The sequence below is a fragment of the Delphinus delphis genome, chromosome 14 (assembly GCF_949987515.2).
Source record: "Delphinus delphis chromosome 14, mDelDel1.2, whole genome shotgun sequence".
NCBI lineage: Eukaryota > Metazoa > Chordata > Mammalia > Artiodactyla > Delphinidae > Delphinus > Delphinus delphis.
The window spans coordinates 18,543,473-18,561,982 of record NC_082696.1 but is presented as its reverse complement, the minus strand read 5'-3'; the positions used below and the strand labels follow the sequence as shown (position 1 = coordinate 18,561,982).

The window sequence follows — 18,510 nt, the reverse complement described above, 5'->3', positions numbered from 1 at the left end:
TTCCCACAGAAAGTACAAAAAGGTTCCAATTTCTCTACATCCTCACCACATAACAGTAACAATAACACTTGTCATTTTCTGTTTTTTTTTCTTTTTTCTTTAACAGTAGTCATCCCAGTGGCTGTGAGAGGGTGGTATCTCATTGCAGTTTTGATCTGTATTCCCCTAAGGATGAGTGACGTGGAGGACGTTTTCCATGTGCTTGTTGGCCATTTGTATATTTTCTTTGGACAAATGTCTATTCAAGTCCTTTACCCATTTTTAAATTGGGTTTGTTTATTTTATATTGTTTTTGTAGAAGTTCTTCATATATTCTTGATGTTAACCCTTTACTAGACATATGAGTTGCAAATAATTTCTCTCATTCCATAGGTTGCATTTTCACTCTGTTGATTATGTCCTTTGAATGACAGAAGATTATTTATGTAGCCCTATTTATTTTTACTTTTGCGGTCTGTGTTTTTATTGTCATATCTAAGAAACCAATGTCAAATCCAATGTCGAGAAGATTTTTACCTATGTTTTCTCTGAAAAGTTTTTTAGTTTTCGTCTCTGAGTCTTTTGTATCAACTTTACATCCAAACTTTCTATTGAATTTATTTCACTTTCCTATTTTTAGTTTCCAAGAACTGTCTCTTGTTCTTTATTGTATTTTTATAGTTTATTTGATAAATGAATATCTTAACTTTCTGATATTACTAACTTAAAAATTTCTCCCTATATTATCATTTCTGATTCCTATGACTCTCCCTACCCACACCCATTAGTTTCTTTCTTTTGTATGAGACTCTTTCCTCAATTATCTAGCAATTCTTTGTTGTACACATATATTTAAGGAAGTTATGAAATTAAAGAGCTGCTGATTAGAAGAAGCTTTATGGCATGGATAGAGCTTGTCAACTGGAAGCTTTAATTTGAGATAATTGGGGGTAAATGAGCTTCATTTGGGGTGGGACTAGCTCCAAATATCAGATTCCCTGAGGATTTTCTCTGGCTCTGTTCAGTGTCTCAGGTTAAGGGTCCTCTAATCTCCCTGCTGGGGTGGAATGTGGTCATAAGGATTGTTATATCCTTATCCACCAGAGTTATTAAAGCTGAGCAGCACAGGGTTCCTGAGAGTCTCAAAGTTCAGCATGTGGATGTTCACTTAATTCCTCTCCTCTCTGTGTAGTAAACTTTCTTGCTTCCCACAGTATCTGTGAACCCAGATCTGGAGACTTTTCATTTAATTTCTCTACTTGAAGCAACTTCCAGTGTCCTATTTAAGCAGAAGAAGGATAGATGCTAAACCAGAAGGGATTAGGGAGAAGTGGGGATTTGTCTGTTCCTTAGACATTCAACCCATCCCTGTATTTCAACCTGTATCTCATTCTGTCCTTCCCAGATGCCCGCTAATTGTTTCTGGGGTCCTAAGGTGTGGAAGGGCTTGCTTCTCACCAGCACTTAGTGTTCAGTTTTGTCTACTCTGTTGTCTTCTCCATACACTTTACATCATCCAAAATATCACCTATCAGTCTGTATAAATTTATACCATTTTATCTTTTATACTTATTTTAATTGTGTCCCAGAGATAACAGAGTTATACATGTGAAGCTTATTTTCCCTGTTAAAAATTTGAGAAAACATTTTTATAATTTGAAATAATCCTTAGGTTCCATACACTAATTATCAATCATAATCTCATTTTACTCAATTTGTATTAATTGTAGGTGCCTCATACCAACTAGTATATCTACTCGGGGATATTACTGTTTTTATTTAACTTTTATTATAAGATTCAAAGGTTTAATACACTCATGTCACAAACTTAAACTCTCAGCCAAATTCTGTATTTTAATGTCACAAACTTAAACTCTCAGCCAAATTCATATCTTTTGAATTTTAAGGTTAAAAACAAATTTCATTTTCCTGTAGGTTTTAGTAAGTATTTGTAGAAATCTATTTCTTCAGTGTTTAAAAGACTGTATTAACTCTTTTAAAAACTGTGGTGCTTTAGAGAGCTGTAATGTTTTGTCGAATTTATAAATGGTTTCTTAGCGTGTTCCTTTCATCTCACAGGGTAATGCTGCTTCACAAGCTATACTCAGAAAAGGTAAATTAATAATCTTCTCGTGACTTTTTTTCACAGACATCAAAGCACAAAGGGGTCTCTGCTTCTTGACAGCTTTTTGCTCTCCCTCCTCCTGGCTCTCAGCAGCCTCCCTCCAGTGCTTCCTCTGATGTGTTGAGTCTAATCTGCTCTGGGCTAGAAAAATCAGATAATCTCACTTGTTAAATTCAAGCTTAAAGTCAAAATAAAAGACTATCTGATTAAAGTCCCATGAGTAAAGTTCTTGTGTCTTAATGCATGCATGTTATGATCAAAGCACTGAAACCACTGCAAATTCCTCAGATCCTAAATAAAGACTTGACCAAGGCTAAAATCCAAAAAAGTGTTATGTGGCGTGTGTGTCTATAACATTTTGGTTCAAGAAAAGTGTATGAGAACTTCATGCCATTTCTTGATAAACATAAAATAAGATTATGGAATCACTGACTGCAGGGCTTACAGAAATACATCAATCACAATAGATCTTTCAAGTTTTTGCTTCTCCTTCTGTTGTCTGCGTCAGCCCCTCTTACATGAATATGTCTGTTTACAGCAGATTTTAAATACATAAACCAGCTAACTTCTGTTATAACTTTAATCTCTAAAGAATGTGTGCACAAATTTATGAAAGTGATTTCAAAATTTCTGGACACCCTGCATGTAAGTTCTGATTAAATTCTCCTGAGGGTATGAAAATGGGTCTTTGTATGGACCTCTACAAATTTGAGGCCTGCATGTGAATCATTCTCTCAGTAAATATTTTCTCAAAAATAGATTTTGATATGTGAGCTCTCCTCTACAATTTTTCATATCTTAATAATTTAATATTTAACAATTAGGTATGTTTGACATGGCTGTCTTCTGCTGTACACAGATGAACTACCAGACTATGGACTGAATGATGCAGCCCATCCAGCTGAAGGAATCAGTCTGGAAAGAGATTTGGTCAGCCAGACAACAGCAACACAGGAAAAATCGAAGGAGGAACTTGCAACAGTAAATAATGGTGTTTCTAAAGAAATATGGTTAGATTTTGAAGACTTCTGTGTGTGCTTTCAGTAAGTATACATTTTTGTGTGCATTTACTACAGTGGGTATATAAGCTATTCATTTTTAGCTTTCATTTAAAAGAGTTAAGCCAATATTAGTCTGGTGTTGATATAATATCAAACAAAACTATTAGAAGGATATTTACAATAGCCAGGTCATGGAAGCAACCTAAATGCCCATCGACAGACAAATGGATAAAGAAGATGTGGTACATATATACAATGGAGTATTACTCAGCCATAAAAAGGAACAAAATTGGGTCATTTGTAGAGATGTGGATGGACCTAGAGACTGTCATACAGAGTGAAGTAAGTCAGAAAGAGAAAAACAAATATCATATATTAATGCATATATGTGGAACCTAGAAAAATGGTACAGATGAACTGGTTTGCAAGACAGAAATAGAGACACAGATGTAGAGAACAAACGTGTGGACACCAAGGGGAGATAGTGGGGGGGTGGGGGGATGAATTGGGAGATTGGGATTGACATGTATACACTAATATGTATAAAATAGATAACTAATAAGAAAAAACAATATTAGAAGGAAATATGGATGAGTTGATTGTCCACATGAAACATGAATAGCCAAACCAGTCTCAGGCCAGTTTCAGCTTATCCTCAAAGACTTATTTGTTTATTAAGATGAAGGCAGTTTATCCACTGAAGGAGATCATTTTTGTCCCTTTCAGACAACTAATTCAATACAGTTATTATTTTTTCTCAGCTTTATTGAGATGCAATTGACAAATAAAATTGTAAGTATTTAAAGTGTACATGGTGATGAATTGATACACATATATATTGTGAAAGATCCCCCCCATCAAGTTAACTAACATATCTATCACCTCATATATTTATTTTTTTATTGTGTGTGAGAACATTTACGTTCTATTCTCTTAGCAAATTTTAATTATACAATATAGTGTTATCAATGATAGTTTCCATGTTATACATTAGATCTTCAGACCTTATTCATCTTATTACTGAAAGTTTGTGCCCTTTTTACCAATCTCTCCCTATTTTTCTCACCTCCAGCCCCTGGCAACCACTTTTTTCCTTTCTGAGTTGTTATTATTTTTTTAACTTTCATCTGTCTTTACCTGTTTTGCCTATAATTATTTGCTTCTGAGAAACTTAGCATGTAGTACTGTTTTGTTGCATATGATGACAATAACCTGTTATAAATAATGTTTTTCAGGAATATATATATTTTCCACAAGCCAAGTTCATATTGCCTTAACTTTCAAAAATCAGAATTCAAGGTAAATAGATAATGATCTCTTTTCTTTCCCTTCTTAAATTTTTAATGGAATCATGCTAGTGAAAAACACTTTCAAATTTATCAAGCATTTCTAAACTTCTAACATAATTATATTTAAAAATTTAAGGGACTTCCCTGGTGGTCCAGTGGTTAAGACTTCGCTTTCCAATGCAGGGGGTGCGGGTTTGATCCCTGGTTGGGGAGCTAAGATCCCACATACCTTGCGGCCAAAAAAACAAAACATAAAACAGAAGCAATATTGTAACAAATTCAATAAAGACTTTAAAAAATGGTCCACATCAAAAAAAAAATCTTAAATAAAAAATATTTAATTCTTAGGGTCTTCTACTAATCTCTGATATAGACAATAAGCAAAATTCTTCTACCTCATATCCCCAGGTGTGATCCATCTGATTGTGTTGCACTGGTTCAATGCTGAGCCGCATTATTATATAAATTCACATAAAGGAAGTTTTGACTTATGAATAAATGAAGGAAAAGCACAAGTAAATTCACTACATTTGATTTCAATTAGTGTTTACTGACTTGCGCGCAATTCCTAAAATATAAGCACATTTTCACTAACATTTCTGTTATTTTTGTCCACGTTCTTCCCTCTGTCTGGAGTTCATTCTTCTTCATCCTTATTGCCTTCATCTGGCTAACACCTAGAAGTCCTTCAGAACAGCATGGATGTCCTTGACCCTGTGAGACCTCCTTCCCTGCCTGTAGAGTCTGGGTCAAGTACCCTGACTCCATGTACTCTGTATGACTGTCCCCACCCAGACACTTCCCTCCCTCCATCCTAACTGCATGGTCACTTCTCTGTGCCCCTCTACCTACCCACCCACTTTCTGTCAGCATCTTAAGGACAACTCTGTCCTTTTCTTTACTTTTGAAGTACAGGTCCTGGTATGAAGTAGGAAATTGGTAAAAAAAAAAAAAAAAAAATTGTTGAATGAATTAACGAACAAATGTCACATTGAGTGGAATTTTGTGGAAAACTATGAAACATATCCTGGGAAACTAAATTGCGCTGAAACTTGCATGTCTCTTGTATGGGGCCCTGCAAGCCCCCAGCGATACTTCCCCAACATCTCCATGAGCTGCATGCAGAGCTGGAGGGGGAAGTAGGAGGCTTGGTGATGACTTCTCCCTTTGCACTTGTACTAGATGAAAATGCAGGCAGAGAAAACCGTTTGTGCATCCCTCAAGAGGTGCTCTGTAGCTGGTTGCCTGCTCTGAAAGTAAGAATCAGGTCTGTAGTAGTGACTGGGGTGGGGTTTGCAGGGGTGGCAGAATGGGTGACCAGGTTCTGAAGTCTATCTATAAAATCACCCAGAGGAATGCTTTGATTTTACGAATTTTACAAAAAACAAAACAAAACAAAACAAGCCTGTTAATTGGGAATAGCAGAACCCAGAGTACAGTATGAGAATAATATACCGTTTACAGTTAACTTAGGAATGTTGTCATATTCAAAATATTGGCAATATTTAAATGATAGTCATTTATAGGTGCTGACTCTGTTCCTAGCCCTGACCTAGGTTCTTTATTACATCAACTCCTCATAGCAAACTCAATGAAAGGACAATTATTATTATCAATTTTCAGGTTAGGAAACTGAGGCAGACCAAGTTTGGGTAAAATGCCCAAGATCACCAAATTAGTAAGTGGCGCAAGCATCACGAGAACTGCGTTTATCCGATGTAAAACCTGCGCCTTTCTCACTAGCACACCTTTGGAGGAAGCAGATGAGTGGCTCTGGAGCTAGACTGCCGGGTTTTGAATCTAGATTGCATCTGAGGTGGGACTCTGAGCAAGCTATTTAAGTTCTCTTTGCCTCAGTTTTCTTATTTATTCAATGGCAGTGACAGACCAACATCATAGAGTTGAGAAATAAATGAGAGAACATGTGTAAAACACTTAGAAGAATGCCTAATACTTAGTAAGTGAAAATAAATGCTGGCTGTCGTTGTTATTACTAAGAGCAGTTAGCATATGAGTTTGTTATACATCACCACCCTAACATATATGTGCATGTGTGTTCGGAAAATGGCCAACTGTTCTTTGTTCCGATCCTATTTTTATGAAGTGATGGTAAAAGGAGAATTTTATTTTCCTTTTAAAGTCCCAGCTTAGCAAAATAAAATGACGGCATCCATTATGAGTCCCTTCATTCCCCTGAATTTTTTTTTTAACATCAGTGGTCTGAGAAAATGATGACTTTTTCTTAGAGGATGTTTTTGGTACCCAAACTTAATGGCCTTTAATCTGGATTGTTCGTGGTCTGAGGCCGGACAGTCCTGATGTTAGTGGCCACAGGCGCTACCAGCTGAGCTGGAGACACAGAGCCTGAGGCCTGTCTGCCGCACATCCCTTAGCTGTCCCCTGGGAGATGTCATGGGGGTTGGCAAGGGGCTCACAAAGGTGTCTGGTCCCTGCACCAGAGCAGAGCCCCTGAATGTGGCCTCGGGGGCCATCTCACCCTCAAATTCTCAGGCTCTTTAAAATGACAACAAATGATCTCTAGGCAGAATCCCCTCCTCAGCCACACAGGCTGCGCTGGCAAATGCAGGGCCCTTCATAGTTTTAGATAGTGTTTGAAACAACTGCCTCTATCACCAACATGTGGCAGCCAAAAGAAAACAAATGAAATAAAGTCTAATGCTAACTATTGGAAGACATTGAGCGAAGCGATCATCTTAATTAGTTACATTGTACCAAGCATTTCTAGAAATCTTGTTATATTTGATTAATAAGGATTTCTTTTTTCACAGTATTGCTAGAGATTTTTCTTTTGTATTGCAACTTGTGATTTAAATATTATTGTTCAATAGTATAGAAAGCTTTTAAAGTATAATGACAAATTAACACATTTACAATATACCATCAGTCAAAATTATGCTGAAGCACTGGGAAACTGCAATGCAGTAATAGCCCAATAATTGTGATCAGTATTGGAGTCAGGTAGATAGACAGACCTACTTTTGAATCTCAGCTTTTCTACTTGCAAGTACTGTGACCTTCGGCAATTTACTTACCCTCTCTGTGTTTCAGTTTCTCCGTCCATAATTATGGATATTAACGGTACCCACATAAGATGGATTAAAATCATATTCATGTAATCCTTATGTGGCTGTCCACTAAAGGACATTCCAGTTGTGCTCAGTGCTTTCTTGCATGCCCAAAACAAAAATCCAGTTTGGTTCATTAGCGTACAATGGGTATATTTCTGAAGATCTTGTAGAAAGAAGGAATAGAGGGTTTATATCAAAAACCACCAAGTAGCATACATTTCCATTCTCTGCCAAAGTTACTCCATGGACTGTTTGCTTATTAAGGACCTATCCTCTGAGTACTGCTCAGCTCTGGGCTCAATCTCTTCGTCTATTTGTCATTTCTGGAATAAGCATATCCCTTTTCTTTACTCACGGGGAAGAGCTTTGGCTCTCTCTGATATGGTGGCCAGTCTCACACAGGCCCTGCAGACCCAGCTTCCGTGGACTGCTGCCAACATTCACCGGTGTGATTTTCTCCCTATCATTAAACCTGTAAAGTACTTATCATGGTGTCTAGAACACAGTAAATTCTCTATAAATGTTAGATATTGTACTTTTAATAGAAGTGGAAAATACAGCATTAATAGGCTGATATGAAATACAATGATTGGTCTCATTTCTTGCAGTTCTCAGATGAACGTGTGTCCTACTATCTATTTGTGGACAGTCTAAAGCCCATTGAACTACTGATTTGCTTTTCTGCATTGGTACGCTGGGGAGAATCTGGAGGTAAGAAGGCTATGAGAAAATTACTGTCTGAGATCCCAACTCACTTTCTGTTCAGGGAAAATGTATAATGTGTGAAGGAACTTATTCCCTCTCCAGACCTCCTAAGATCTTCCTACTCCTCTGACATCAAGGATTATACTCACTCTTGCCACCTGTCCCTCTCTGTGTTGTGGTCTTATGGTCACCTCTTGAGCACACCTGGTCCCTCTGTTTTGCTTTCTACCTATACAAGTCATCATTCTTTTTTTTTTTTTTTTAAGATTTTTTGATATGGACCATTTTTAAAGTCTGTATTGAATTTGTTACAATATTGCTTCTGTTTTATGTTTTGAGTTTTTGGCTGCAAGACATGTGGGATCTTAGCTCCCCGACCAGGGTTGAAACCTGTATCCCCTGCACTGGAAGGCAGAGTCTTAACCACTGGACTGCCAGGGAAGTCCCACATGTTATCATTCTTGATTCTTTCAAAATCTATTGAAAATCATGAACTCTTTCTTCTTTGATTTGACAATTCCAAAGATCTTTTCCTCCATCCCACCTTGGCCCCCTAATTTCATGGTTATATTTTAGACGTTATTATACCAATAACTGTATTATCCTAATCAAATTTCAAGTCCTCTGACCCCCACCCCTGAATCTCCAGTTCGCTCTCTCTAGAACTCCCACCCCTACAGGTCTTGGACTGAACTGGGATCTCCATCCCTCAACCTTACCACTTCTTCTGTGTCCACTCTCCCCACATCTTTATTTCTCTTATTCCCAACGTAGTTTCCATGGTCCATGATTGTATTTATATCCTCACATGTGCCCTCAACACAAGTGCTCTTCTTACCCTCTCATCTCACACTCCTGGCAAAATCCTAATATTGGTTGAAGGTATCTCTGGGCCTAACCTGGGGTTTCATCAGAACAGCTGAGTGTAACTGGAGAAAAAAAAAAATCCTACTACCTAGCCCCACTTTAAATTGAGGACCACAAATCTCAAAGCAAAGCCCCTAAGCACTGCCAACATTTCCTGAGTTCATTCATTCTCCCAGCTCTCATTCTCATGAGTGACTATTTCAAACCTTCAAATCTCTCTCTCTCTCTCTGCCTTCAAATCTCCAACTCCCACTCTCATCCTTCCTCATTTTCAGCTGATGACCTTGCTGCTGTCTTCACTGAAGAGATAGAAGAAATTGGAAATGACACACTCATCTTCTCATAATGAACTCTCCCAAGCTCTTGTCACCCTTCCCTCCTGTTCTAACAGATGGACTGTTCCTTCTCTTCTCTAAGGCCAGCTTCCTGCAAACACATGCACATATGCACAAAACAGCATTCTTCGTTTGGCTTATTTTACTAAAGCATTTATAGTTAACTCAAGTTAGCAGTACCTCACACTGTACAGGTACAAATATTTGCTGAATGCTTAGTATTGAATTTTTTGCCCACTCTGAGGGCACAGACTATGATTTTCCATCAGGATGTACCCAATGTTTTGAATGGTGTCAGATGTGCAGCAAGTGGACAATAAATACTTGTTGAATAAACTTTCCAGACTTCAGTGGCGTGAGCTTAGTATGTCCACTTCACCAGCAGCTCCTAAGCCACACCACGTCCTAGAACATTGAAGCTCTAAATGCGTAGAGGTATCTCAGGCCACGGGTGGCCTTGCGTCCCTAGCTGGAGTGTTATCTGGAAACAGGGTAAGTCTTCTGCTCTCAGCTGCTGATGAAGAGGAGTCATTATTTTCTATCAATTTCAAGATAAAAAAATTATTAATTAAAGTTTAATTAGACAAAATTTTAAATTTATAAAAATTAAATAAAATTTTTAATTAATTTAAAATTTTGGTAATTATTTTTCTACACAAAGCTAAGGATCAAAGCTCAAAACTTAAATAAACAGTGGCATCTTTTGCCCTTGCTTTGCCACTATCTTAGGAAAATCTCTCATTTTCCCAGATGTGGTATTTTTCCTCCTTTAAAATTGTATCTAGTGGGATATTGTTATTACTGCCCTACATAAGAAAAGCAGTGGTACACTACAGTGAAATACCCCTATCTGTCCTCTCTTTCCTAACTTTGTCATTCTTGGTTTCTTCAGCTGAGGGGATGGCTATGAGGAGAAAAGTAGGCTAGGGAGGGAAGAAGGTCTTGATTCCTCTTGAGTATTATTTCCAGTAATTATTTACTCAGGTAGTTTCTAATGTTTTATGAAGGTCTTCAGAATAGATCTAATTCTTGGTTGTTGTTGTTAATATTATTGTTATTATCATATTATTAATGTCATTATTGGTAAAAAGCAATACCAGTGAAAGCCAACTATACTCTCACAGTCAAATTTCTGTGTGTGTATATATATATATATATATATATATATATATATATGTTTTTTTCTTCTTTTAAATTTTCCTAAAGCTTTAACAAAGAACAGCCCTCCCATACAGCCTGGACTACTTACAGTTGAGAGAGTTTCTTGGAAATCTCTGAGGCCACGTGATCTTGTTGTGACAATTCACACGTATGCTACCAAGGCTACAGTGGTTCGCCTGCCTGTTGGGTATGGAGTGACTTCATTTTTCCTATACTAAGAATCATTTGAAGACTTGTAAACTTTTGACTACTAAATAATGAAACAATATGGAATCTAATATGTTGTTTCCTGAAGCAATTTCATAAAGCAGAGGTCTATCATCATGATTCTTGAGAAAAATAATTCTGTGAACAAATAAAGTGAAGAAATGCTGTACCTTTTGGAAGATTCATAATTGTTAAAGAATCTGGTTGTTTCTTTAGTAAAGAATACAGTTTAAACTTGTTTAACTCAGCATTTCCTAAAATTAATTTATTAAAAGATCTTTTTTGTTTTATTGTAAAATTTATTCAATTCCTTAATAAGAACCATGATTTTATTTAAAAACAGATAGAGAAACAGCATTTTCCCCTACAAATCTGTAGTTTTACCTGTAGTTTGTTTTTAATTTTACCTGTAGTTCTATTTTGAGTTAAGATAAAATTGGTTAAGCACATCACATTTTTCATTTTAAAGAAAATGTGTATAATTGAAAAGTTTTCATGATTTTGATAAATAAAATTCAAAATATTACCTCATATTTCAGATGAAATAAATATTTTTGCTGAATTTCCCAAGATCAATCATGATAATTCTATGTGATCAACGAAAAGCTATGGCTCTTGTACAAAAGCAAAGCCCAAGCAACAAAATGAAATGCTAGGATAATCTGTGGCAAGCGTCCAATATTTCTAGAAAAATAATGAATTTTAAAACTTCTATACTTTCACATCTTCCCTAAAAACTCTGGTATGGAGAGATTCTCCCAGAAATCATTATTCTGTCTGAGTGCTCATCCATCAGGACAACCAAGGATGGGGAACTGATAAAGAATCTAGTATTTTTATCTGCTTTTCCCCCGACAGAGCCTAAGCTCTGTCTAAGCTCTAGACAGGTGGGTTTTGGACATGCTCTCAGTATTCTCCCTGATGCTGCAACCTTGGTAGGAGAGACACAATTAACACACATGAAATTATGCATTTGTGAGAAACTATGAAATCTACAGAGCACTAGGCCAACATGAATTATTACTGTTGTTAGGGGAAAAAGCCAGACGAGTGTTTCACAACGTGTCCGCAGCTTATGGGAGATGTCTCCAACACGTGCAAGTTTGTCATTTACTGTAATCGTTTTTTGTCCAGCATAATCAGTGAGATATAGATTCCATGATCTTGGAGGGTTCTTTCAAAGTGAAAAATTCATCAGTCTTTACCTCATCTGTGTTACAAAATTCAGCCCTTAATAACGTTTGACTTATTTGAGCACAAAGTATCATCAAGAAGCTAACAGAGGCAAGGACTACAACAAAGGAAACCCTCGGTCCTCTCTCTTTAGGAGACACATGCTGCTCTTCACCGCATACTCCCCCGTGGGGCACTCCATACACATCTGCAGCATGGTGACCTTTGTCGTCGGGGATGAAGATGTCGTGCTACCCAACTTTGAACTGGTAAATCTTTGAGCAACTGTGATTTTTTTTGTGCCTTATTTTCAAAGATTTTGAACTAAATCATATTGCTATTTTGTTTTCAACTTACCGATTTTTTACTTTTTTTTTTTTACATCTTTATTGGAGTATAGTTGCTTTACAATGGTGTGTTAGTTTCTGCTTTATAACAAAGTGAATCAGTTATACATATACATATGTCCCCATATCTCTTCCCTCTTGCGTCTCCCTCCCTCCCACCCTCCCTATCCCACCCCTCTAGGTGGTCACAAAGCACCGAGTTGATCTCCCTGTGCTATGCGGCTGCTTCCCACTAGCTATATCACACCTTCTTTATCCATTCATCTGTTGATGGACACTGAGGTTGCTTGGCTATGGTAAATAGTGCTGCTATGAACCTTGGGGTGCATGTATCAAACTTAAATGCTTTTGCACAGCAAAGGAAACGATCAACAAAATGAAAAGACAACCTATGGAATGGGAGATAATATCTGCAAATGATGCGACTGCCAAGGGGTTAATTTCCAAAATATACAAACAGCTCATACAACTCAATGTCAAAAAAACAAACAACCCAATCAAAAAATGGGCAGAAGACCTAAATAGACATTTCTCTAAAGAAGACATACAGATGGCCAACAGGCACATAAAAAGATGCTCAACACTGCTAATTATTAGAGAAATGGAAGGCAAAACCACAATGAGGTATCACCTCACACCAGTCAGAATGGCCATCATCAAAAAGCTTACAAATAATAAATGCTGGAGAGGGTGTGGAGAAAAGGGAACCCTCCTACACTGTTGGTGGGAATGTAAATTGGTGCAGCCACTATGGAGAACAGTACGGAGGTTCCATAAAAAACTAAAAATAGAGCTACCATATTATCCAGCAATCCCACTCCTGGATATATATCCTGCACATTTATTCAAAAAGGCACGAAAAGACACGTGCACCCTGATGTTCATAGCAACACCATTTACAATAGCCAAGACATGGAAGCAGTTTGTTTCCTTCTTCAGGTGATTTAACTCCCTAGGTGTTTAGTTATTTTAGTCTGTGAACTCATATTTCCCTGGCGTTACCAACTCCTCCATCTTATAAAAATTACTGGGGCTTACATCCAGGCCCCAGTATTCTTCAGTTCTAATGAAGAAGCAAAAGGGGATATAGACTGGCCCAAGAACAGAGAGACTCAAGCTCCTCAAAGCCATACATGATCATTCCCAAAACTACCATTTAACCAGACAAGTTTTCTGGTCATGGTTTTATCTCAGGGAGAAACACCGTTAAGAAGAGAATTTCCCTAGGCTTCGGGGAGGTTGGGAGAAGGTCAGCAAGAAGTAAATGTGTTAAGGTGGCAAGTCAGTTTCATCTGTTCTCAACAGTTTCTCACCCCATTTTCATACCATTCCTCAAAATTTCTGCAGGGAACCGTGGAGCAATGATTGCACCATGGTGCCCCTAGGAAAGAGGCAAAAACAGACTTTACAACGTTTTCCTCCTACTTGACCCTCGTCGTGCTTCCTTCAAGCACCCTCTGCTCTGAGTAAGTTCTCCACCAGCCACCAACTACCCACCACACACAAGTCAAGATAATCTGCAAACACCTCAGTGTTTTCTCCATTTAAAAGAATAAGTTCCTTCCTGACATCCCTATCTCCTTGTTTTTATCGCTTCTTCAGAGTTTATAGCAGAAGGGAGCCAGCAGCCCACGCTAGTTTACCCTCTTGTATTTTTTATTTTATTGCTCTCTCCCTGAACACTTCTCTGCCCTTCAGTCGTCGAACTCCACACAGCTGTCAGACTAATTCCTAGACACTCTTCAGAACAAAGGCTGGATATTCATACTGTGGGGAAATTTCCCCTGGCCCCCAAAGTGAGGTAGGTGTTGTTTCCATGCGTTCCTACTAGAGCAGGAATCATGTTCCTTGTTTTATATCCCTCAGACCATAGCACCTAGCAAAATGCTTTGATCAAGTAAGTCCTCCATATAACTATTGAGTTAGTCATATAACAGATGTTTAATATATTAACAGAAATTAAATTGTTGTAAACCTAGTTACACCTAAATAAGCAAAAGGGAGGCTGACCGCTATGCTTTGTCTTCACAGGAGAGCTACCGATTTACAGAGCGGGCTTTAACAATTTTGAAAGCTGTTGGACATGGCATCGCTAATTTCGAAGATAAGGCTAAACTTTCTGCAGCCCTGAAGGATCTACAAACAGCTCACTACCCTATTCCCCTCCAGGATAAAAAACTAACTGCACAGCACTTCCGGGTAAGCGTGTTCAGGCTGTAATGTTCCTAGAAGAGTATGTTCTGTTTGTAATAATGTTTCACATATTCGATGACCCCCAAAATCAGCCGAGAAAATGTTCTGGATGAAGACAGTTTATTTGGGAAGTGACGTCAGCAAGCAGAATCGAGAGAGTAGGAAGAATGAAATGAGAAAGAGGAGAATATTCATGAAAGGACGTGGTAATTATTGCTGTGGGCTACTGGGGCTCAATGCTCCAGGGAATCCTGATGAACTGTGTAGGACATCCCTTAGAAAGGTCCCCCTAGAGGATGAGGCGATTGTAACGTTTATCCACTGATAGATGGGTGCTCTCAGGGGTATGTATTTCCTCACACTTTCTTGGGGTTGAGTAGCATCCTGGCTTTACTGAAAGCCTTGAGGGAGTGAAGCAAAACGCCTTTGTGGTACCCCCTGTACACTACTGACATTTTGAGCCAGATGATTTTTGCTGTGGTCCTGACCTGTCAGTGGCAGCATGGCTTGCCTGCATCCTCTAAATACCAGTTGTCACAACTAAAAATGATTTCAGACATTGTCAAGGGTCCCCTGGGGAGCAGTGTTGCTAGAGTTGGAAATTAAAATACAGGACACCCCGTTAAAATTTGTTTTACTAAAGACTTAATTTTTAGAGTAGTTTCAGGTTCATTGCAAAATTGGGCAGAAGGTATGGAGAGTTCCCACTTATCCCCTGACGCCACACGTGCCTTCCCCATTATTTATCAACACCCCCCATGAGTGGTACGTTTGTTACAATCGATGAACCTACATTGATACATCAGTCACTCAAAGTCCACAGTTTACACTAGAGTTTACTCTTGGTGTACATTCTGTGGGTCTGGACAAATGTATAATAACATGTATCCATCATTGTAGTATCATATATAATAGTTTCACTGCCCTAAAAATCCTGTGTGTTCTGCCTAGTCATCTCTCCCCTCCCCCAAGCCCTGGCACCCATTGATCTTTTTTATTGTCTCCATAGTTTTGCCTTTTCCAGAATGTCATAAAGTATGTAGTCTTTCCAAATTAGCTTCTTTGACTTAGAAATACACATTTAAGTTCCCTCCATGTCTTTTCATGACTTCATAGGTCACTTCATTTTCATGCTGAATAATATTCCATTGTCTGGATGTACCACGGTTTATTTATTTATTCACTTACTGAAAGACATCTTAGTTGCTTCCAAGTTTTGGCAATTATGAATGAAGTGGCTATAAACATCTGTGTGCAAGTTTTTGTGAAGGCATATGTTTTCAGCTCATTTGGGTAAATACAAACGAGTGTAATTGCTGGATCATGTGATACGAGTATGTTTAGTTTTATAAAAATTATCAAACTGTCTTCGAAAGTGGCTGTACCATTTTTCATTCCCACCAAAATGAATGAGAATTTCTGTTGCTCTATATCCTAGTCAGGATTTGATGTTGTCATTGTTCCAGATTTGGGCCTTTCTAATAGGTGTGTAGTGGTATCTCATTTTAATTTGCATTTCCCTGATGACATACGATATGGAACATCTTTTGATATGCTTATTTGCCACCTGGATATCTTCTTTGGTGAGGTGTCTGTTAAAGTCTTTGGCCCATTTTTAATCAGGTTGTTTGTTTCCTTATCATTGAGTTTTAAGTATTCCTTTGCAAATATTTTCTCCCAGTCTATGACTTGTTTTCTCATTCTCTTGACATTTTCCTTACAGAGCAGAAGTTTTTAATTTTAGTGAAGTCGGCTTATCGATTCTTTCTCTCATGGGTCCTGGCCTTAGTGTTATATCCATAAAGCCATTGCCATACCCTGGTCATCTAGATTTTCTCCTATGTTATCTTCTAGGAATTTTATACTTTTGCATTTTGCATTTCAGTCTACTGTCCGTTTTGAGTTAATGTTTGTGAAGGGTGCAAGGTCTCTGTCCAGAGTCATTTCACCCAATTAAATTTTAGTTTCATATAAACAAACAGTATGTGCAATATATAGCACATACTTATGTTAAAAATTACACTAAAAATTTATTTTCCCTGTTATTCCACTTTAACTGGGTATAAGGTGTTGTTGGGGATAGATAATTAAAAACAGAATCTCCTTCAAACCAGGAAGACCTCCACGAAGGTAGAAGAAACAGAAGATTGTTGAATAAGCGTTAAACCAGAATGTGATACCCGTCAAGGGCAATCTGCTAAAGAGATAGCAAAGAGCCAAAGAAACCTTACCCTTCTGTATAGCCCAGCAGATATTGCCCACTACCTACATGTTCTCAAGATAAATGATAATTACTCCCTTAAGTAAAGGGATTTGATAGCACCATTTGTTACACACAGTGAATCCTAAATTCACCTGCTATTTGGAGTGACCATTTGCATTACCTAACTGGGTTTATCCAAAAGAAACATAAACTTCTCATGCCTTTATGGCAGGAGGTATTTTTCCAAGTTGGGGGGAGCCTCCCACCAAGGTTAGGTTCCTCCCCTTCCACAGAAACTGGGGGATTGGGGTGCTATCTTCCTTGATGATTACATTTCAAAGAGATGACTTCCAGGTCCTTGAGAAAGATATTCCTGGATCTTAAAGCTGGCAAGATAGCTATTTAGCCTTTAAAAATATTTACATATATTTCAAAGAAGGAGAGAGAGAGAGAACTTAAAATTATAAGTTTTCTAAAGTGAATGCTCTAAGAAAAGAGAGGGGAAGAGTCTCTTCCCTTATTTTCCATAAGGAGAATTGTCTTGTTTTGTTTAAACTGGTATTTGCCCTTACAGTTTCTTGTATCTTATCTGTCAACCCTACCTGGGACACAAATCACTCCCAGTTGAAAATCACTCACCTCGGGCATGAGCAATCTCCAAAAATCTGCCATGACTTACCTCTTTAACTAGTCTGATTGGTCCTTAAGTTAATTCTGTCCATCCAGTCCTCAAGGTGGTGGCTCTAGATGGCTCTTGGTGGTAGTCATAAGCTCTAAAAATAAATAAATAATCAAATTATCATATAACAAGAAAGCTGTAGTATCCACTGCTACAGCTGGCCCTAAGGCCAGAATTGGTAGTCAACATCTCTCCTCTACCACCTATTCTAGATTTCCCTTTCTTCCAGCCGCTCTAGTTGCTTGCCTGGTTGGTGCCCCAGACCTTCAATCTTGATGGGTACAGACCTTGATTGCCATATTCTCATCAGGCTGAGATTGTTGTAATTAAGCATTCACTGTGGAAGCACCAAGAAGTGTCCCAGCAAATCCAGACATAATTCTTCTTGTCCCCATTATGTAGCAGAAACCTAGCCCCTCATGACAATGAGGATGAATTCTCCCACCACTCCATTATATTAGTTTCTTTTTTCCTGCTTGTCCACCAGGATGAGGATCTCAAAGCAACTAGGAATATATCAGAGTTTAGGTTTATTGTAAATCATACTGTGTTCCCTGGTGAAAATATTTCCTGCTATCCACCCCCAGGAATTAGGTCCTCCAGTACAGAAAGTCCCTGTTGTGGGGACAGAGAACACTAATTATTGAAAGTGGATCACTGGAAATGATGGTGAGAGAGGCCACTCCAACTTCTAATTTTTGAACCTCAGGCCAGTATATTATAGCTATTACAGTCATAGTACTGTGTATTGATCTTTGGTTTTATACAAATATTCTGTATTCTGGAGGATACTGCCTCAGTTTTGCAGGATGTCATCACCAGGCTGGCTTCTTAGCTGAGCCTTTTATATGCCTTTCCAATCTGCCAGGAATTTTATCAATCCTTTCTATGGTATACGTTAGCACCAGTGAGTCTCAAACATTCCCCAGTGATTAAATGTTCACTGTATTACTTGATCCTCGGTCCAAGGGGAATGTTAGGCTGGATCCATGTCTCTGTAACCCCTAAGATAACAATGCTGGCAGAGGCACCAAATACAGGGAAAACAAACTCATATTTTAGGTAAGTCTCAATTCTAGTAAGGATGAATCACCGCCCACCCCTCCTTGACAGAAGTCCACTGATATCAACTTGTCATGAAGTAACTGACTGTACAC

At 38.1% G+C, this 18,510-nt stretch overlaps 1 protein-coding gene and 1 long non-coding RNA gene across 5 annotated transcripts in view; one reads left to right on the top strand and one right to left on the bottom strand.

Annotated features, from left to right (window-relative positions):
• Positions 1 to 18,510, bottom strand: part of LOC132436865 (uncharacterized) — a 385,752-nt gene that overhangs the window by 3,007 nt on the left and 364,235 nt on the right. For all 4 annotated transcript variants that reach the window (XR_009521899.1, XR_011246707.1, XR_009521900.1 and 1 more), the window contains one exon: positions 17,354 to 17,447. This is a non-coding gene — a long non-coding RNA (uncharacterized lncRNA). The remainder of the gene's footprint in view (positions 1 to 17,353; positions 17,448 to 18,510) is intronic.
• Positions 1 to 18,510, top strand: part of ADGB (androglobin) — a 138,974-nt gene that overhangs the window by 62,422 nt on the left and 58,042 nt on the right. Inside the window, exons 13-19 of the mRNA XM_060029831.1 lie at positions 2,059 to 2,092; positions 2,964 to 3,147; positions 4,341 to 4,404; positions 8,092 to 8,194; positions 10,597 to 10,738; positions 12,086 to 12,200; positions 14,310 to 14,477. Coding sequence (XP_059885814.1) covers positions 2,059 to 2,092; positions 2,964 to 3,147; positions 4,341 to 4,404; positions 8,092 to 8,194; positions 10,597 to 10,738; positions 12,086 to 12,200; positions 14,310 to 14,477 — 810 coding nt within the window. The remainder of the gene's footprint in view (positions 1 to 2,058; positions 2,093 to 2,963; positions 3,148 to 4,340; positions 4,405 to 8,091; positions 8,195 to 10,596; positions 10,739 to 12,085; positions 12,201 to 14,309; positions 14,478 to 18,510) is intronic.